The sequence below is a fragment of the Schistocerca cancellata genome, chromosome 8 (genome assembly GCF_023864275.1).
Source record: "Schistocerca cancellata isolate TAMUIC-IGC-003103 chromosome 8, iqSchCanc2.1, whole genome shotgun sequence".
NCBI classification, from domain to species: Eukaryota; Metazoa; Arthropoda; class Insecta; order Orthoptera; family Acrididae; genus Schistocerca; species Schistocerca cancellata.
The window spans coordinates 496,471,112-496,493,599 of NC_064633.1; the positions used below are offsets into that span (position 1 = coordinate 496,471,112).

The 22,488-nt window shown below is 43.9% G+C and overlaps 1 protein-coding gene across 1 annotated transcript in view; it reads right to left on the reverse strand.

Annotated features, from left to right (window-relative positions):
* LOC126095649 (uncharacterized) overlaps nt 1-22,488 on the reverse strand; it is a 394,024-nt gene that overhangs the window by 150,660 nt on the left and 220,876 nt on the right. Inside the window, exon 4 of the mRNA XM_049910410.1 lies at nt 3,488-3,654. Within this exon, the coding sequence (XP_049766367.1) occupies nt 3,488-3,654 (167 nt within the window). The remainder of the gene's footprint in view (nt 1-3,487; nt 3,655-22,488) is intronic.

Sequence of the window (22,488 nt, forward strand, 5' to 3'; positions counted from 1 at the left end):
GTTTGACTTTGTCATCGGGTGCCAGGGCTTGTAGCAATTGTAAACGGTAAGGCTTCTGCTTTAGCCTTTTGCGTAAGATTTTCCAAACCGTCGGCTGTGGTACGTTTAGCTCCCTGCTTGCTTTATTCGTCGACTTCCGCGGGCTACGCATGAAACTTGCCGGCACGTGTTCAACCGTTTCTTCGCTCACTGCAAGCCGCCCCGTTGATTTCCCCTTACAGAGGCATCCAGAAGCTTTAAACTGCGCATACCATCGCCGAATGGAGTTAGCAGTTGGTGGATCTTTGTTGAACTTCGTCCTGAAGTGTCGTTGCACTGTTATGACTAACTGCTGTGAGTGCATTTCAAGCACGACATACGCTTTCTCGGCTCCTGTCGCCATTTTGTCTCACTGCGCTCTCGAGCGCTCTGGCGGCAGAAATCTGAAGTGCGGCTTCAGCCGAACACAACATTATGAGTTTTTCTACATATCTGTAGTGTGTCGTGACCATATGTCAATGAATGGAGCTACAGTGAATTTATGAAACCGCTTCAATCATTTGTAATAGCCCTGTACTATGCAACTCTATGGTTTTCATGAAAGGGTGAATGTCTCATCTTGGAAGGTGTCTATCGATTGCATATTTACCCAACAACATAAAATATCCAGTTCTTTCGGTATAACAGTAATAACCGTGTCGTTGAGCGCCCTAAAAACCAATCATCATCAACATCATTATCAACATCATCATCAACAACATCTGATTACTTCACGAAGGAGTTAATGTGTTAAATATTTGACGTTACACATGTAACACCATTATGACTGAAGACACAAAACCCTAATATGTTGATTTTGTTACTTTCGGGTGATGGGATGAATATAGTCTGGGTAATATGGGCGCCGTGAGTTAGGCTCCCTCAGGTCATATTTACAATTTCTAATTTCAAAACTTAAATTATTCTATTAAACGCTTAATGTAACATTGTAATCATTATGAGATCATCCTGAACATTGTAGTCATAATGAGATCATCCTGACAACATTTAAAATTTTTAGATTCGGTCAATAATTATATCTACATCTACGTCTACATCTACATGATTACTACGCTATTCACAATAAAGTGCCTGGCAGAGGGTTTAATGAACCACCTTCATGCTGTCTCTCTACTGTTCCACTCACTCACGAACGGCACGCGAGAAAAACGAGCACTTAAATTTTTCCGTGCGAGCCCTGATTTCTCTTATTTAAACGTGATGATCATTTCTCCCTATGTAAGTGGGTGCCAACAGAATATTCACGCAATAGGAGGAAAAACTGGTGATTCAAATTTCATGAGAAGATCGCGTCGCAACGAAAAACGCCTTTGTTTTAATGATAGCCACTCCAATTCACGTATCATGTCTGTGATACTATCACCCCTGTTTCGGGATAGTACAAATTATACAATTATACAGTTATATGAAATGCTAAAAAAAATCCAAATTCTTTTGCTCTTGGAAGTCGTAAGATAGTTAATCTGCAACTAGGTGACCGCAGCTATTTAGTAATAGTGACACTTTTCAAGAATTTCAAAATTTCTACTTGAATTGTTTTGGAAGAGATTGGTTCAAATGGCTCTGAGCACTATGGGACTTAACATCTGAGGTCATCAGTCCCCTAGAAATTAGAACTACTTCAACCTGACTAATCTAAGGACATCACACACATCCATGCCCGAGGCAGGGTTCGAACCTGCGACCGTAGCGGTCGCGCGGTGCCAAACTGTAGCGCCTAGAACCGCTCGGCCACTCCGGCCGACCGTTGGAAAGAGAGAAATTAAATTTTATACTTGTTAAGAGCTAAATATTGAAACAAAAATGAAGCGCTATGTTTAGAAGCTTATACATAACAAGTGCAATAAGATACGCAAGTCTGAAAAAATTACGTAGGATTTGCCGCTCGAAAAAATGTTTCGTAACTGTTAAGCTAATTAAAATTAAGAGCAGATTTTTATATGCTTAGATACGCTGTAGAGATCTATTCAATACACGAGATTTAGATTTTTGAACGAGATTTTTATTGAGGAGATATAAAAAAGCACTCCATCTTCAGGCCACAAGTGGCCTACCGGGACCATCCGACCGCCGTGTCATCCTCCGAGGAGGATGCGGATAGAACGAGCGTGGCCCAGCACACCCCTCTCTCGGTCGTTATGATGGTATTCTTGACCGAAGCCGCTACTATTCGGTCGAGTAGCTCCTCAATTGGCATTAGGAGGCTGAGTGCACCCCGAAAAATGGCAATAGGGCACGGTGGCTAGATGGTCGCCTGCCATGCCCAACAGCGCTTAACTTCGATGATCTTACGGGAACCGATGTATCCACTCCGGCAAGGCCCATGCCTTGTTTAGGAGATAGCGACTTTAAAACTACAGGGCTATTACAAATGATTGAAGCGATTTCATAAATTCACTGTAGCTCCATTCATTGACATATGGTCACGACACACTACAGATACGTAGAAAAACTCATAAAGTTGTGTTCGGCTGAAGCCGCACTTCAGGTTTCTGCTGTCAGAGCGTTCGAGAGCGCAGTGAGACAAAATGGCGACAGGAGCCGAGAAAGCGTATGTCGTGCTTGAAATGCACTCACATCAGTCAGTCATAACTGTGCAACGACACTTCAGGACGAAGTTCAACAAAGATCCACCAACTGCTAACTCTATTCGGCGATGGTATGCGCAGTTTAAAGCTTCTGGATGCCTCTTTAAGGGGAAATCAACGGGTCGGCCTGCACTGAGCGAAGAAACGGTTGAACGCGTGCGGGCAAGTTTCACTCGTAGCCCGCGGAAGTTGACGAATAAATTGGCTCATGCCACAACTGGAGACCGACAGCGCCGACTTCATCTTTCAACAGGATGGTGCTCCGCCGCACTTCCATCATGATGTTCGGCATTTCTTAAACAGGAGACTGGAAAACCGATGGATCGGTCGTGGTGGAGATCATGATCGGCAATTCATGTCATGGCCTCCACGCTCTCCCGACTTAACCCCATGCGATTTCTTTCTGTGGGGTTATGTGAAAGATTCAGTGTTTAAACCTCCTCTACCGAGAAACGTGCCAGAACTGCGAGCTCGCATCAACGATGCTTTCGAACTCATTGATGGGGACATGCTGCGCCGAATGTGGGAGGAACTTGATTATCGGCTTGATGTCTGCCGAATCACTAAAGGGGCACATATCGAACATTTGCGAATGCCTAAAAAAACTTTTTGAGTTTTTGTATGTGTGTGCAAAGCATTGTGAAAATATCTCAAATAATAAAGTTATTGTAGAGCTGTGAAATCGCTTCAATCATTTGTAATAACCCTGTATTTTCTGTCGTCGCGTAGGGCGGATCGCTGCGGCAGCTGCCTGCAGACAGCACTTGTAGCGACATGGTGGCACTTTTGGACCTTGAACGTGACAGAGCAACTACTTTATACGCGACTTTAGGAGGTGCGACACGCGAGTGGAGACTCACGTGCAGCGGCGTGCGCTGCTCGCTGTCAGCGCTGACGCAGACGACTGTGACGCAGGCGGTGACGGTGGCGGCGGCGGCGGCGTCCTCTGCTCCCTCTACAGGCAGGCCCACGTCCTCGTACACGCCGTCATCGTCGAGATCGGACGCCTTCGCTTCCGAAGACCCATCTGAAACAACACAGAAGCGTTCTTTAACTTGATCAACATCGTGATGGAAGCGTCGTCGTAGTTACAACTCAAAAATTTAAAACAATATTTTGTTGTGGTCTTCAGTCTAAAGACTGGTTCGATGCACTTTTCTACACTTTATTCGCACGAAGCAATGGCCGCTATCGACAGGGGATCTCAAGTTGATTCCGTATTTCTAGATTTCCGGAAAGCTTTTGACACCGTTCCTCACAAGCGACTTCTAATCAAGCTGCGGACCTATGGGGTATCGTCTCAGTTGTGCGACTGGATTCGTGATTTCCTGCCAGGAAGGTCGCAGTTCGTAGTAATAGACGGCAAATCATCGAGTAAAACTGAAGTGATATCAGGTGTTCCCCAGGGAAGCGTGCTGGGACCTCTGCTGTTCCTGATCTATATAAATGACCTGGCTGACAATCTGAGCAGTTCTCTTAGGTTGTTTGCAGATGATGCTGTAATTTACCGTCTAGTAAGGTCATCCGAAGACCAGTATCAGTTGCAAACCGATTTAAAAAATGGTTCGTAAATGGCTCTGAGCACTATGGGACTTAACTTCTGAGGTCATCAGTCCTCTAGAACTTAGAACTACTTAAACCTAACTAACCTAAGGACATCACACACATCCATGCCCAAGGCAGGATTCGAACCTGCGACCGTAGCGGTCGCGCGGTTCCAGACTGTAGCGCCTAGAACCGCTCGGCCACACCAGCCGGCGCAAAGCGATTTAGAAAAGATTGCTGTATGGTGTGGCAGGTGGCAGTTGACGCTAAATAACGAAAAGTGTGAGGTGATCCACATGAGTTTCAAAAGAAATCCGCTGGAATTCGATTACTCGATAAATAGCACAATTCTCAAGGCTGTCAATTCAACTAAGTACCTGGGTGTTAAAATTACGAACAACTTCAGTTGGAAAGACCACATAGATAATATTGTGGGGAAGGTGAGCCAAAGGTTGCGTTTCATTGGCAGGACACTTAGAAGATGCAACAAGTCCACTAAAGAGACAGCTTACACTACACTCGTTCGTCCTCTGTTACAATATTGCTGCGCGGTGTGGGATCCTTACCAGGTGGCGTTGACGGAGGACATCGAAAGGGTGCAGAAAAGGGCAGCTCGTTATGTATTATCAAGTAATAGGGGAGAGAGTGTGGCAGATATGATACGCGAGTTGGGGTGGAAGGCATTAAAGCAAAGACACTTTTAGTCGCGGCGTGATCTATTTACGAAATTTCAGTCACCAACTTTCTGTTCCGAATGCGAAAATATTTTGTTGAGCCCAACCTACATAGGTAGGAATGATCATCAAAATAAAATAAGAGAAATCAGAGCTCGAACAGAAAGGTTTAGGTGTTCGTTTTCCCGCGCACTGTTCGGGAGTGGAATGGTAGAGAGATAGTATGATTGTGGTTCGATGAACCCTCTGCCAAGCACTTAAATGTGAATTGCAGAATAATCATGTAGATGTAGACTAGTGCATCCGAGGTCCTCCCCCATGAAGCATGGACCTTGCCGTTGGTGGGGAGGCTTGCGTGCCTCAGCGATACAGATAGCCGTACCGTAGGTGCAATCACAACGGAGGGGTATCTGTTGCGAGGCCAGACAAACGCGTGGTTCCTGAAGAGGGGCAGCAGCCTTTTCAGTAGTTGCAGGGGCAACAGTCTGGATGATTGACTGATCTGGCCTTGTAACACTAACCAAAACGGCCTTGCTGTGCTGGTACTGCGAACGACTGAAAGCAAGGGGAAACTACAGCTGTAATTTTTCCCGAGGGCATGCAGCTTTACTGTACGCATGGAGAGTTGCATCAAACCAGTCTCAGGACCGAAGACCAGAACAACAACAACAACAACAACGCATCCGAGGTCCGTTCAAAAAATACCGCAACATTCGTAATTTCGCGCCAATGGTTGTTTGGAGTGAAACGCGGTTGACATCCCTGAACACGCCTCTATTTAATATGTGCGCCTTCCTGAAGTTTCATTGTTGTCTGTATGTTAGTTACTATTCAGTACTGTGGTAAGTACAACGTTGTGTCGCACAGTTTGCGTATTTCGAGACGGCAAAGTTAGAGGAGCAACGCATCTGCATAAAATTTTCCGTGAAACTGAAAACCCTTACAGAGACACACCAAATGATGCAGGAAGCCTACGGCGATGGCTCAAAAAATGGTTCAAATGGCTCTGAGCACTATGGGACTTAACATCTGAGGTCATCAGTCCCCTAGAACTTAGAACTACTTAAACCTAACTAACCTAAGGACAGCACACACATTCATGCCCGAGGCAGGATTCGAACCTGCGACCGTAGCGGTCGCGCGGTTCCAGACTGAAGCGCCTAGAACCGCTCGGCTACAACGGCCGGTACGGTGATGAGTGCTTAAGCCGTACTCGGTGTTACGAATGGTTCACACGGTTTAGAAGTGGCTGGATGGAAGTTAAAGACGGCCCTCGTTCAGGACGCCCTTCGACGTCTACCGACGACGCTCGTGTCAGGAACGTCAACGAAATTGTGCGTGCCAATCTAAGACTGACTGTCCTAGAGATTTCAGAAGAAAACAACATTTCAGCTGGATAATATCATAAAATCCTGACGCAGCATCTCGAAATGCATCGTGTTGCGCCAAGTTCGTTCCACGGCTCATGAGTCAAGACCAAAAAGACCTTCGCCTCGTAATCTGTGAAGAGCTTTTGGATCGCGCAAATGAGAACGAGATGTTTCTTAAGAGAATCATAACTGGCGATTAGACGTGGGTGATGTTGAGACAAGGTTCAGTCTTCACAATAGGTCGGGAAAGCTTCTCCAATACCAAAAAAATCTCGTCAGATCAGGTCAAATGTCAAAGGGATGGTGATAGTTTTCTTTGACTTTGAGGAATTAGTTAATCGATGGTACTATTGGGACATGTTGCCACGCATGGGAGAAGATGTCTGAAGGAAACGGTCTGAAATGCGGCGAGACAATTCATGGCTCTTGCATCGCGATAACGCACCCGCACATTAATTTCTGTAGGTGCGTGACTTTTGCACAAGAAACGAAAGCACTGTGCTGCCTGAAGCTCCGTACTCTACAGACCTGGCCCCTACGGACATCATTTTTCATTTACAAAGTTGAAAACTCCGTTGAAAGGACAAAGATTTGTAACGATAGACCACATAAAAGAAAATTCGCAGACGGCGCTCCGTGCGAACCAGCAAGAGGCGTACCAAGACTGCTTCCGGCAGTGGAAACGGCGTTGGGAACGCTGTATCAAATGTGGAGGAGAGTATTTCCAAGGACACGGTGCTCAATAAGTAAAGGTAAAAAAAATGGTGAAAATGGCTCTAAGCACTATGGGATTTAACATCGGAGTTCCCCACAGTCGTTTAATGAACAAAGTAAGAGCGTATGGACTATCAGAGCAATTGTGTGATTCGATTGAAGAGTCCCTAGATAACAAAACGCAGCATGTCATTCTCAATAGAGAGAAGTCTTCCGAAGTAAGAGTGATTTCAGGTGTGCCGCAGGAGAGTGTCGTAGGACCGTTGCTATTCACAATATACATAAGTGACCTTGTGGATAAAATCGGAAGTACACTAAGGCTTTTTGCGGATGATGGTGTGGTATATCGAGAGGTTTTAACAATGGAAAATTGTATTGAAATGCAAGAGCATCTGAAACGAATTGACGCATGGTGCAGGGAATGGCTACTGAATCTCAATGTAGACAAGTGTAGCATGCTGCGAATACATAGAAAGGAAGATCTTTTATCATTTAGCTACAGTATAGCAGGTTCCCCCTCCATGAACTATGGACCTTGCCGTTGGTGGGGAGGCCTGCGTGCCTCAGCGATACAGATAGCCGTACCGTAGGTACAACCACAACGGAGGGGTATCTGTTGAGAGGCCAGACAAACGTGTGGTTCCTGAAGAGGGGCAGCAGCCTTTTCAGTAGTTGCAAGGGCAACAGTCTGGATGATTGACTGATCTGGCCTTGTAACAATAACCAAAACGGCATTGCTGTGCTGGTACTGCGAACGGCTGAAAGCAAGGGGAAACTACGGCCGTAATTTTTCCCGAGGGCATGCAGCTTTACTGTATGATTAAATGATGATGGCGTCCTCTTGGGTAAAATATTCCGGAGGTAAAATAGTCCCCCATTCGGATTTCCGGGCGGGGACTACTCAAGAGGATGTCGTTATCAGGAGAAAGCAAACTGGCGTTCTACGGATCGGAGCGTGGAATGTCAGATCCCTTAATCGGGCAGGTAGGTTAGAAAATTTAAAAAGGGAAATGGATAGGTTAAAGTTAGATATAGTGGGAATTAGTGAAGTTCGGTGGCAGGAGGGACAAGACTTCTGGTCAGGTGACTACAGGGTTATAAACACAAAGTCAAATAGGGGGAATGCAGGAGTAGGTTTAATAATGAATAGGAAAATAGGAATGCTGGTAAGCTACTACAAACAGCATAGTAAACGCATTATTGTGGCCAAGATAGATACGAAGCCCACACCTACTACAGTAGTACAAGTTTATATGCCAACTAGCTCTGCAGACGACGAAGAAATTGAAGAAATGTATGATGAAATAAAAGAAATTATTCAGATAGTGAAGGGAGACGAAAATTTAATAGTCATGGGTGACTGGAATTCGAGTGTAGGAAAAGGGAGAGAAGGAAACGTAGTAGGTGAATATGGATTGGGGCTAAGAAATGAAAGAGGAAGCCGCCTGATAGAATTTTGCACAGAGCACAACTTAATCATAGCTAAAACTTGGTTTAAGAATCATGATAGAAGGTTGTATACGTGGAAGAACCCTGGAGATACTAAAAGGTATCAGATAGATTATATACTGGTAAGACAGAGATTTAGGAACCAGGTTTTAAATTGTAAGACATTTCCAGGGGCAGATGTGGACTCTGACCACAATCTATTGGTTATGACCTGTAGATTAAAACTGAAGAAACTGCAAAAAGGTGGGAATTTAAGGAGATGGGACCTGGATAAACTGAAAGAACCAGAGGTTGTACAGAGTTTCAGGGAGAGCATAAGGGAACAATTGAAAGGAATGGGGGAAAGAAATACAGTAGAAGAAGAATGGGTAGCTCTGAGGGATGAAGTAGTGAAGGCAGCAGAGGATCAAGTAGGTAAAAAGAAGAGGGTTAGTAGAAATCCTTGGGTAACAGAAGAAATATTGAATTTAATTGATGAAAGGAGAAAATATAAAAATACAGTAAATGAAGCAGGCAAAAAGGAATACAAACGTCTCAAAAATGAGATCGACAGGAAGTGCAAAATGGCTAAGCAGGGATGGCTAGAGGACAAATGTAAGGATGTAGAGGCTTATCTCACTAGGGGTAAGATAGATACTGCCTACAGGAAAATTAAAGAGACCTTTGGAGATAAGAGAATCACATGTATGAACATCAAGAGCTCAGATGGAAACCCAATTCTAAGCAAAGAATGGAAAGCAGAAAGGTGGATGGAGTATATAGAGGGTCTATACAAGAGCGATGCACTTGAGGACAATATTATGGAAATGGAAGAGGATGTAGATGAAGATGAAATGGGAGATACGATACTGCGTGAAGAGTTTGACAGAGCACTGAAAGACCTGAGTCTAAACAAGGCCCCCGGAGTAGACAACATTCCATTGGAACTACTGAGGGCCTTGGGAGAGCCAGTCCTGACAAACACTACCTCCTGGTGAGCAAGATGTATGAAACAGGCGAAATACCCTCAGACTTCAAGAAGAATATAATAATTCCAATCCCAAAGAAAGCAGGTGTTGACAGATGTGAAAATTACCGAACAATCAGTTTAATAAGCCACAGCTGCAAAGTACTAACACGAATTCTTTACAGACGAATGGAAAAACTAGTAGAAGCCGACCTCGGGGAAGATCAGTTTGGATTCCGTAGAAATACTGGAACACGTGAGGCAATACTGACCTTACGACTTATCTTAGAAGAAAGATTAAGGAAAGGCAAACCTACGTTTCTAGCATTTGTAGACTTAGAGAAAGCTTTTGATAATGTTCACTGGAATACTCTCTTTCAAATTCTAAAGGTGGCAGGGGTAAAATACAGGGAGCGAAAGGCTATTTACAATTTGTACAGAAACCAGATGGCAGTTATAAGAGTCGAGGGACATGAAAGGGAAGCAGTGGTTGGGAAGGGAGTAAGACAGGGTTGTAGCCTCTCCCCGATGTTATTCAATCTCTATATTGAGCAAGCAGTAAAGGAAACAAAAGAAAAATTTGGAGTAGGTATTAAAATCCATGGAGAAGAAATAAAAACTTTGAGGTTCGCCGATGACATTGTAATTCTGTCAGAGACAGCAAAGGACTTGGAAGAGCAGTTGAACGGAATGGATGGTGTCTTGAAGGGAGGATATAAGATGAACATCAACAAAAGCAAAACGAGGATAATGGAATGTAGTCGAATTAAGTCGGGTGATGCTGAGGGTATTAGATTAGGAAATGAGACACTTAAAGTTGTAAAGGAGTTTTGCTATTTGGGAAGCAAAATAACTGATGATGATCGAAGTAGAGAGGATATAAAATGGAGACTGGCAATGGCAAGGAAAGCGTTTTTGAAGAAGAGAAATTTGTTAACATCGAGTATAGATTTAAGTGTCAGGAAGTCATTTCTGAAAGTATTTGTATGGAGTGTAGCCATGTATGGAAGTGAAACATGGACGGTAAGTAGTTTGGACAAGAAGAGAATAGAAGCTTTTGAAATGTGGTGCTACAGAAGAATGCTGAAGATTAGATGGGTAGATCACATAACTAATGAGGAAGTATTGAATAGGATTGGGGAGAAGAGAAGTTTGTGGCACAACTTGACCAGAAGAAGGGATCGGTTGGTAGGACATGTTCTGAGGCATCAAGGGATCACCAATTTAGTATTGGAGGGCAGCGTGGAGGGTAAAGTCGTAGGGGGAGACCAAGAGATGAATACACTAAGCAGATTCAGAAGGATGTAGGTTGTAGTAGGTACTGGGAGATGAAGAAGCTTGCACAGGGTAGAGTAGCATGGAGAGCTGCATCAAACCAGTCTCAGGACTGAAGACCACAACAACAACAACAACAACAATAGCAGATTAGCAACTGGAAGCAGTTAATTCCATAAATTCTCTGGGAGTAGGCATTAGGAGTGATTTAAACTGGAATGTCCATTATAATTATCCGGGCTGTTATGCCGTGGTCGCTTGATGAATTCTGTGTCGATTCCCAACGTTTCGTCTCCGACTGCGGGAGACATCTTCAAGGGGATCTGTAGCTCGATGGAAGGTCCAACACACCCACTGGCTCGCTGCTGACTGCCGCTAAATTCCGTGTCCGCGCGCTCCCGCGCCACGGCGTGACGTCACGTGTTTTGAAAACGTCAGTGCAATTGGCCGCTGTCCGTCGCCGGGGTCGATCGCCGTTGCCATCACCCAGTAGTGGACGGGTGGTACACATATTCTTTAACACCGGCATCCATATACCGTTTATTTTCACGCCCTCCTCCATTCGGTTGAAATTATTTGAGTGTTTAGCGATTTCGATGGCCTCCCTGTAGAGCCTTTCGTAGTATCCGCTTTTGGCCGCTAGTACTTGCGTCTCCTCGAAACGAATATTGTGGTTCCCTGGCCGGAAAGCGTGCTCCGCAACAGCTGATCGTTCCGTTTCTCCTCTTCTACAATTTCCCTTGTGCTCTTCCAAACGTTTAGAAACAGTTCTTTTAGTGGTACCCACATAAACATCACCACAGCTGTATGGGTTCCTATACACTCCAGATTTTTCCAATGGTTTGCGAGCGTCCTTGGCAGGCTTAAGGTATTCCTGCATTTTCCTGGTGAGCTTGTAAATTACGGTAATATTCCGCTTCGTCAAGATCCTCCCTATTCTTTCCGTTACATTTTTAACAAACGGCAGGAAAACTTTAGATTTTACAGTAGCCTGTACGTCAGTATGATTTCTGCGTGGCTGCCTCAACGCACGTTTTATTTCGGCTGACGAATATCCGTTCTTCATTAGTGCATTGTGGTGATGTTCCATCTCAGCGTCGAGCAACTCAGGTTCACAAATATTTCTAGCTCTGTCCGCTAACGTCTTGATAACACCCAGCTTCTGCTGTAGGTGGTGGTTTGAATCCCGGTGCAACTGAAATATAGATCGGCAACAAAAAAACCTGTTATTACGACCGATACTGACTTCCTTTCTGTCCTGAATTACATCACAATCATTCCCATTTAATCGAACATGAAGTAATAGCATAATTATTAGTTTGAATGGATTACCGCTAGTAATAATTTGTTGTAGTAGTTTTCAGAAGTAGCCAGCAATGGTTATTGCTGCTTGTCTATGTACAACTACTACTTCCACATTTCTGAACGCTCACATTCATGATGGGATTGACGTAACATGAAGTGTGAATGAATGAATGAAAGTAGAAACGAGCTATCCATTATAATGCTGAGTAGTTGGTTTGCTGTCTCTTCGTGTACGAAAAAAGAACGGTATATTCGACTAGTTGTCATGTGTGTCTCAGATAAGCGGAGCTGTCCTTCGGTTCCATTTGAGTCAGGACGCGAAGACGACGGCGAAATGCACCCAGCTTCAGCCGGCGCCAGGCGCCACAGTTTGTGCAGCGGACTCAGAACTTCGTCCCTGGTTTTGGAGCGGGGAGGACGACGCAGTTCCTAAAACGAAGGCGTCGAAACTTTACAACCAGTGGCCGAGTTTCCCGGGATTCCGCCCGGGCTGCAGAGCTGGCCACTCACGTCGCTGGAGGTCTTAGGAGGAGCCGCACTGCGGCGCTCCGGTTCTCACCTCGAAGTTTTGTTTATGTGCTGTGCAGTCCCTTTCAGATTTTGTAATAAAATTGATGTAAAAACCTGAACATACTAATGAACACATTTTTCTACCAATTCGTCACTCTGTGACAGGATGCCACACTTAAGAAGTAGAACAAAAAAACTTCTTTAGTTTTAATAAAACTTAATCACTTGATTATTAATACGAAAATTTTGTAATCTACGTTATCAAACGGTTAAAAAGGTCACCCGGTCGCAGTTGCACGTTATCTAGTTAATGGCTCCCACGGACAACAAAAATTTATTTTTCAAAAATGGTTCAAATGGCTCTAAACACTTTGGGAGTTAATATCTGAGGTTATCAGTCCCCTAGACTTAGAACTACTTAAACCTAACTAACCTAAAGACATCACACACATCCATGCCCGAAGCAGGATGCGAACCTACGACCGTAGCAGCAGCGTGATTCCGGACTGAAGCGCCTAGAACTACTCGGCCACGGCGGCCGGCATTTGTTTTTCAGTTATTCATGTAAGTATTGGCTGAATTTAAGTATCTCAACTGTTGTCATGATCTACTGTTTAAGAACTATAAACTCACGGTAAAAGTTCAACAGGTAAGACAAGTATTATGGTTAGAAACTGTGTATAAGTCATGAGGCAGTATAACTCACGGCGTGCAAAATACCTACACTATATTCATCCAGTATCTGAGAATGAGAGCACTTACCTACTTCGAAAATACTTTGCGCTGAACTTCAAACAATTTCGAAACTATTGCCCGCACAAAATAATGAGAGGAAAAGAGTATACCGCTTACTACATTTTCGCTTTTCATGCAGTAAAACTTCAGCATCAGGCGTTACGTTTTAATTTATTACTGTTAGAGTACCAACTCTATTTGCAACATATTTTGCAACAGTATTCGGCCGCTCGGGGTAGCCGTGCGGTCTAGGGCGTCTTGTCACGGTTCGTGCGGCTCCCCCCGTCGGAGGTTCGAGTCCTCCCTCGGGCATGAGTGTGTGTGTTGTCCTTAGCGTAAGATAGTTTAATTAGTGCGTAAGCCTAGGGCCTGATGACCTCAGCAGTTTGGTCCCATAGTCCTTACCACAAATTTACGATTTCCAGAGAGCATTCACATTTTCCAATGAATGGTTCAAATGGCTCTGAGCACTATGGGTCTTAACATCTGAGGTCATCAGTCCCCTAGAACTTAGAACTACTTTAACCTAACTAACCTAAGGACATCACACACATCCATGCCCGAGGCAGGATTCGAACCTGCGACCGTAGCGGCCGCGCGGTTCCAGACTGAAGTGCCTTGAACCGCTCTGCCACGGCGGCCAGCTCCAATGAATGGACTTGCAAAATTATAAGTCATTGTACGACGTACAGGGTGATTGAGATGGGGCATAAATCGTCGTTTTGTGCAACCCATGCTACTTCTGTGTCACGAACGGTATCCAGATAGGCGACAGCCATGTAATCGAGGTAAGACACAAAGGAATAAATGACGTTAGCTGCTAGTCGGCATTGATTTAAATCGATGAGGTAAGTTGAAAATTTGTGTACCTTCTGGTACGTCAGTGCAGATGTAACCACACTCGAACTCTTACGGGAATCGGCATAATCTCACAAATAATGAGGATAATGGGCAAGGGGCACTACGTAAGTAGTGTGTGGGTGAATTGAAAATTGGGGTCTGACGAGAGCGGTGCTTGCCTAGTCCGTGCAGTTGGGATAAACACTGTGTCTGGATGGCACAGTGGTCAGGGAACTGCCTAGTAAGCAGGACACTTGGGTTCAACTCCTGGTCTGACATAAAGCGATGTTGTTCGGACATGGAGGAGATACAGAGAGACAAGAACTGTCGATGACATGCCTCGCTCAGGCCGCTGCCTCCCCCCCCCCTCCCCCCTACTACTGCAGTGGAAGACCGCTAACTACGGATTATGGCTCGGAGGAACTCTGACAGCAACACCACCATGTTGAATAATGCTTTTCGTGTTACGACTCAAACTGTGTGAACTAGGCTGCATGATGCGCAACTTCACCCCCGACGTCCATGGCGAGGTCCATCTTTGCAACCACGACACCATGCAGTGCGGTTCTGATGGACATAACAACATGCCGAATGGACCGCTCAGGATTGGAATCACGTTCTCTTCACCGATGAATGTCGCATATGACTTCAACCAGACAATCGTCGGAGACGTGTTTGGAGGCAAGCCGACCAGGCTAAACGCCTTAGACACACTGTCCAGCGAGTGCAGCAAGGTGGAGGTTCCCTGCTGTTTGGGGGTGGCATTATGTGGGGCCGACGTACGACGCTGCTGGCCATGGAAGCGCCATCGCGGCTGTGCGATACGTCAATGCCATCCTCCGACCGATAGTTAAACCAAATCTGCAGCTTATTGGCGAGGCATTCGTCTTCATGGACGACAATTCGCGCTCTCATTTTGCACATCTTGTGAATGTCTTCCTTCAGGATAACGACATCGCTCAACTAGAGTGACCAGCATGTCCTTCAGACATTAAACCAATTGAACCTGCCTGGAATTGATTGAAAATGGCTTTTTATGGACGACGTGGCCCACCATCCACTTTGACTGATCTACGCCGAATCGCCGTTGAGGAGTGGGACAATCTGGACCAACAATGCCTTGATGAACTTGTGGATAGTATGCCATGACGAATACAGGCATGTATCAATGCAAGAGGACGTGCTACTGGGTATTAGAGGTACCGGTGTGTACAGCAATCTGTACCACCACCTCTGAAGGCCTCGCTGTATGGTGGTACAACATTTGGCAGCTTCTAATTGGCTACTAGGACTGACGACCTGGCTGTTTAGCGCCCCAACTCACAAATAATAATAATAATAATAATAATAATTGGCTACTGTGTCGCAGATGTGTAGGTCGTGGGGAAGAGCCTGCCTCCTAGTTGGTATGCATCCCGCGAAGCACGCCCCTTAATGCAGGCATCCGTGCGCAGCGCGGCCTGCGAGAGGCGTTTAATACATTCGCCACGACCGGAAATTGCCTTCATTTCCTGGTCGCAGTCTGCTCTGCGTGCCACAGCTGCTAACAGCTACCACTTCACAGTCCGTGGAATTAAGAGGCCGATTCTTTACTTGTCTCACTCGCTTACTTTCTCCGCAATTCCAAAGAAAATCAGGTGCGTGCCTCTGTAACTAACATCTGACTTCATGATTTACTATTGTTTTAAGGGAATTAATGATGTTGAAAGAACCATACAAGTCCCTTTCTTCATAGAATATACTAAGGTCGTACGTACTAATGTGACAATACATTGCTGACTATTAGAATACATCAGGACTGATAGTAAATGACGAAATGGTATTGTTTAAATACATCGCGGCAGGAAGAACATACGGTTAAATTTTTAGGTGATTAACACTTTGAGCACCAGTGGTTTCTGCCTCAAGCTACCATTTTATTAATTATGTATTGAGGCGTAGTACCGTTATCACGAAACTACCGATGCTGTTTGCAAGACCGAGTTACTTCAACGAACGTAGTGCACTGTAGCAATCGCTTACAGCGCTGAAAGCAGCCGTCGGTGCGGAGTGTGTGATATGAGATTTTAGAAGATTGTCACATGCGGTTCTTTTTCCTTGTGGCCACATTGTGGAGATCATTGATAGCGAAAGTAACCATATCCAAAGCTAATTGAATGTAACTTTGTTTCGAAATGAAAGCAACAAGGCAGTATGTAGTTTTGATATAAAGTGTATTAAATTGTAGGACCAATTTTGCTTGTTATTGAGGATTATACTTTGTTTTAGCCATTGTCAGTTCATGGAAGTTTCGAAATGTGAATTGTCTCTAGGAAAAATGTGAATTGTCTCTAGGAAAAATATGAATTTTCTTAGAAATATATTGCATGAATTCACATGTGGTTGAAAATACTGCTCACACTAGTGATGAAACCACTTTCTTAAATCAACTACTTGTTTACTTTTTGGTAATTTCTGTTCGTTTTCATTTCTTACTATGCCAAAGACTAAGTTTTTGAAAAGATTTAAAATTATATATTTTTTCATATTCTTGAAGCTCATATGGTTAAGGGGTATATAGGGGTGCGAAATTTAGAATACAAAGCAGCCGCCTCTTTTGGCAATGGTGACTCTTTCCGAACTGGGGGTAGGGACCATGGATGGTAATGGTGGTGCCACAAATGGTTCAAATGGCTCTGAGCACTATGGGACTTAACATCTGTGGTCATCAGTCCCCTAGAACTTATAACTACTTAAACCTAACTAACCTAAGGACATCACTGAGCGCCTAGAACCGCATGGCCACCGCAGCCGGCGGTGGTGCCACAGTACTTAGACAACGCATGATGAGATGTTTTCAGTGGGCGAGAGATCTGGAGAAAGTGCTGGTCGGTGTTATATTCGAAAAACCTCTCTGTCGGTCTCACGTTTCTTGCTAAAAGATAACATCATGGAAAGCTCGAAGATAGGACAGAAAGTCATTGGACAGCGATATGCACATTCATAGATGGTGGTAGTAACGCGTGCACAAGATATAAAAGGGCAGAGCACTGGCGGATCTGTCATTTGTACTCAGGTGATTCGTGTGAAAAGGTGTACGATGTGAATATGGCCGCACGACGGGAATTAACGGACTTCGAAGGCGGAATGGCAGTTGGAGCTAGACACATGGGAAATTCCATTTCGAAAGTTGTTAGGGAATTCAAAAATCCGATATCAATAGTGTCAAGCGTGTGCCGAGAATACGATATTTCAGGCACTACCTCTCACCACGGACAACGCAGTGGTCGACGGCCTCCACTTAACGACAGAGAGCAGCGGCGTTCGCGTAGTGTTGTCAGTGCTAATAGAACGAACTCTTCGTGAAATAACCGCAGAAATCAGTGTGGGGCGTTCTACGAACGTATCCTTTAGGACAGTGCCGTGTAATGTGGAGTTAATGGGCTATGGCAGCAGACAGTAGACGCGAGATCCTTTGCTAACAGCACGACATCGTCTGCAGTACCTCTTCTGGGTTCGTGACCATATCGGTCGGACCCGAGGCGACTGGAAAACCGTGTCGTTGTCAGATGAGTCCAGATTTCAGTTGGTAAGACCTGATGGTAAGTGGCATAGACCCATGAAGTGACGGACTCAAGTTGTCAACAAGGCAATGTGCAAGGTGGTGATGGCACCATAATGGCGTGGGCTGTGTTTACATGGACTGGGTCCTCTCGTTGTCCGCAGCTCGTGGTCGTGCGGTAGTGTTCTCGCTTCCCGCGCCCGGTTCCCGGGTTCGATTCCCGGCGGGGTCAGGGATTTTCTCTGCCTCGTGATGACTGGGTGTTGTGTGATGTCCTTACGTTAGTTAGGTTTAAGTAGTTCTAAGTTCTAGGGGACTGATGACCATAGATGTTAAGTCCCATAGTGCTCAGAGCCATTTTTTGGTCCTCTTGTTCGGCTATTTGGAGACCATTTGCAGCCTTTCATAGACTTCATGTTCCCAAACAACTATGGAATTTTTACATGGATGGCAATGCACTGTGTCACTGGGCCACAATTGTTTGCTAATGGTTTGAAGAACATAGTGGATAATTCGAGTGGAGGATTTTGCCATCCAGATCGCCAGACATGCATCCCACCAAACATATATGGGACATAATCTAGAGGTCAATTCGTGCACATAATCATGTAGTGGCAACACTTTCGCAATTATGGACGACTATGGAGACAGCATGGATCAATATTTCTGCAGAGGACTTCCATTGACTTGTTGAGTCCATGCCACGTCGAGTTGCTGCACTATGGCGGACAAAAGGAGGTCCGACACGATATTATGAGGTAGCCATTACTTTTGTCATCTCAGTGCAAACTTCCGAAAAATTTTCTCTCATAGAGAGAAAATAACTAACAGCGCCATTTATTGGATCCCTAGTGTACTACGAAACATACAGCGCTATCGATTGGTTCCTTGATGATCATGTAGCTAGGGTCAGCATCGGAACCACTAAACTGAGCAGACTGCTAAAGTTTTAATTTATGATATTTTTGTTTTCGTGATCAGATTTTAACAAGATAAGGCCTATGCGTTGCTCCAAGCTACGCTCAAGTTACTAGTGACAAAACAGAAAATTTGTCTGGTAGTTTTGGAAATTAGCGTGTTAAAAAGACAAAGAGACAAACACGACTGTTTTACCGTTTTATTATGGATACGATCTATACCATCGTATGATTCGTGAACGTCAATGGATATTTCCATGATAAAAAGGAATGTGAGGCATTCAGGACATCGGGAAATAATCAACTAGTTTATTTGTAACTAAACTGGAAGTTAGTGCTTCTTTAACTGCAGTCGAGACAGTGGCACTGTAAGACTTGCCGGTCGGGTCGGCAGAGCAGGCGTAATATCTGCGCCTGCCTCGGTGCTATAACTTACGGACAATGCGGGCTCCGCTGATATTTGCCGCCTCGGGCTCCAATAATGGAGCGCTCCCTGGCGAAGATGGCTCTAACAATGGATCAATGGATGTGCGGATGGTCTGCTCTCTGCTCGATAATGGCGGCCAGTGCGCGAGCGACGTAGCAATCGCGCGGCATGGGGAATATTTGCCGGCTGCGGGCGGCCTCACCGCCGCACGGTTTTCACTTCCAGCTGGCACTCTCAACAAACAGTCTGTTGCTGCTATACGTGAATGTTTCCATTCTCTAGTAAATACCTACTTGTAGAATCTGACGAAATTGTATAACTCGGTAAAATGATTATTTAATCCCTACATTTCGTAATTGTGTATGGAATATGCGAACAGATACACACTGCAATGAAACTGGGCATTGTACCATGTTTACTGTGACGTAAAACAATACAATTTGTGAAGATTCTTGTATCTCTTATACAAAATTGCCATTTGAACTGAAGCGCTGCCTACGTTATTTCTGAGTACTATGACATTCTCTACTTACATAGGTTTTTATGTTACTGACGTTCATTCACACATGTCTTCTTCATTAAACGCCAAAACTATACCAAAATAACGACTGACTTGAATATTTTAATAATAGATGCCATGCGAACAATACTTTTCTATTGCACCGATCATAATTTTTATACATGATTTTTTAAAGAAAGAGATTGCATTTTTTTCAAATTTAAAAGCCATTTAAACATGAATGTACCTGCAGTTATCATTTTGCTTACAAACATTTCTTCAACATTTCGCATATTTGTATTATTCAAAAACTAAATGTCCATTAGCAATCTCTCATATATTTTAAAAGAACATATTCCAACAAATTAATTTAAAATGGTATTCCAACTAAGGTAGCTGCACACGTGGGAAGCTATTACAACTTGTAACTGTTTTTGAAACAAAAAGAATAAAAAATTGTGTGATTAAGAAAATTTATTCGAAAATGTTAGCACTAGAAGCAGACAAGGCACAAAAAGTATACAAATTTTTATGTCATGTATAATAGAGTAACCTGAATGAAAATATTTAAGTATTCACCTAAACAGAACACATTAAAGATAATTTGTTGTCACAATAAAATGGCATGGTAAAGTAATAGTACGTAAAATAAGAAATTATTAGTGAGTGCTGCAGTGAATGCTCACGCCAAGTGTAACTTGGTTGGTCTGTGGAAAGGGTTTGGGTTTGGCGAATGCCTGTAGAACGTTAGCAGGCATCATGTGTTGTGCTAACAGTAAAGTACGAAGGAAGTGGAAGTGCAGTATGCGGGTGTTTTTCGTCGTCAGAATGTGGTCCCCTTACTGTACTGAAGAAAAGGTTTCATGTGAAAGGATGTTATCGCCTTTTACAGTACTGTGTTGTACGTACAGTAGCGTGTCAGTGTGACAATATGCCCTATCATAAAGCACCATCTGTAAAACAATGGTTTGTGGAGAATAACATTCCTGAAATGGACTGGCCTGCCTAGGATCCCGACCTGAAGCTAATAGAACACCTCTGGCTTGAGTTAGAAAGTCAACTTCACTCCAAGCCTCAGCATTCATCAACACGTTCTGTGGGTTCGAGTCTTACAGAAGAATGGGCTACATTCCTTGAGTCAGAAAGTCGGCTTCGCTCCAAACCTCGGCATTCATCAACACGTTCTGTGGGTTCGAGTCTTACAGAAGAATGGGCTACATTCCTTCACAGACATTTAGAAACCTCACTGAAAGTGCTCCAGGCAGAGTTCAAGCCGTCAAAAAGGCGAACAGTGGAGACATCCCATATTAATGCACAAAAATGGGTGCTCACATCCTTTTGATCTGATGGTGTGAATGAGTGATGTCTGACATTGGGCGAGGGAATTAATAAGCGTTCCACATAACTAAAATGCGCTCAATGCGGAGTGAAAGTTCTTGCGCAACAAAGTGCTTATAGAAAAGAAGGAAGAAAGAAATAACAAGACTGCAGGGACGTACATGGGCACATACCTGTATAAGCTAATGTAACTTTTACTGTTTGATAGGTAATTCATCCAAATATTGCACATGTTGTCATTTATTGTCTACAATCTGGATTTTTAAAAATGTTTTTCGTCAAATAAATTGATCACGACGCTGCAGGATACTTTCAGAATACATACTATCACATGAGGCACATTTTCTCAAAGATTACTGTATTTCTCGCTTTCGGAATGTAGCTGGTTATTCTTTGTAATCAGGTAAACTAAACTGTACCAGGTTTTTCATATCAGTCTTAGAACACTCGAAACAATATTTTTACATTTATATTGTATGATACATAGCAATTTTTTCCTGAACATTTTAATAAATTCGATAGTAATGCAGTTTGAAAAACACAGGGAGTTATGTAATAGTATGTGCAAAGTCTGTAGTAAGTTTCGCTTTTTCATCTGCAATGGTTCAGCTGAAAATGTTCCTAATAGACTGAAAAACGGAAGTTATGGGAAGTGCAGGAGAAAGATTTTGTTAGCATTTATGTCTGAAACAAGTACCTTAATGTTGGCGGTAACGATACATTTGGTCTTTTTGATCGTCATGTAGCTATTTTTCTTCTGGCTTGCCATTTTGGTAATATCCTTCACTAACATCTCAGAACTAGGAATACGCACATCGCCAAACTTCTTCAATAGGTTTTTACTGCAGCAACCTGGATCAAATCCTAGCCTTAAACGGGTCCTGATTTTTGTAGTGTTACCATCACTGAACACCAGACACGCGTCATATGAGGACATTTTAACAACAGTAGATCGAAATGTTGTCTTTGGAAGTCTCTTTTAAATGAGGATATTTAAGCTTTTGTTCTGTCTTTGTGTTCCACCATGAGTGCATTTCTTTAATAAATCGTAATTAATCTCATCGTAAATGGTCTCACAGCCTTTTGTACTCTATAGAAGTCCTCTCTGATGACAGGAAGTAATAAAACACCGCGAACAAGGACAGAGTCGTGTACAGAAGTGCGTGTGGCACTACATATTTGCTGAAACAAGATGGCTTTTACATCAATTGTAGCACGATTTAACTCTGAAAATTGGAGGCAATGTCTCTAACATGCTACACAACCATCTGGTGGAAAAAGTTTTTAACATTTTTGACCGATGGTACATAAATCCCCATTTATACGGTTACTCGTCACTTTAGAAGGTGAATTACCTCTACGTTTCCGAGTTTAATTTTTTTTTGGCTAAGAAGTTATAAAGCTGACGTCGCTTCACAGCGGGGCCGTCTGCCATTGTCGCCTACGGCCAAGACCTGCCTACCCATGCGCCTCGCCTCACAGCTGAACTACACTCCTGGAAATTGAAATAAGAACACCGTGAACACCGTGAATTCATTGTCCCAGGAAGGGGAAACTTTATTGACACATTCCTGGGGTCAGATACATCACACTGACAGAACCACAGGCACATAGACACAGGCAACAGAGCATGCACAATGTCGGCACTAGTACAGTGTATATCCACCTTTCGCAGCAATGCAGGCTGCTATTCTCCCATGGAGACGATCGTAGAGATGCTGGATGTAGTCCTGTGGAACGGCTTGCCATGCCATTTCCACCTGGCGCCTCAGTTGG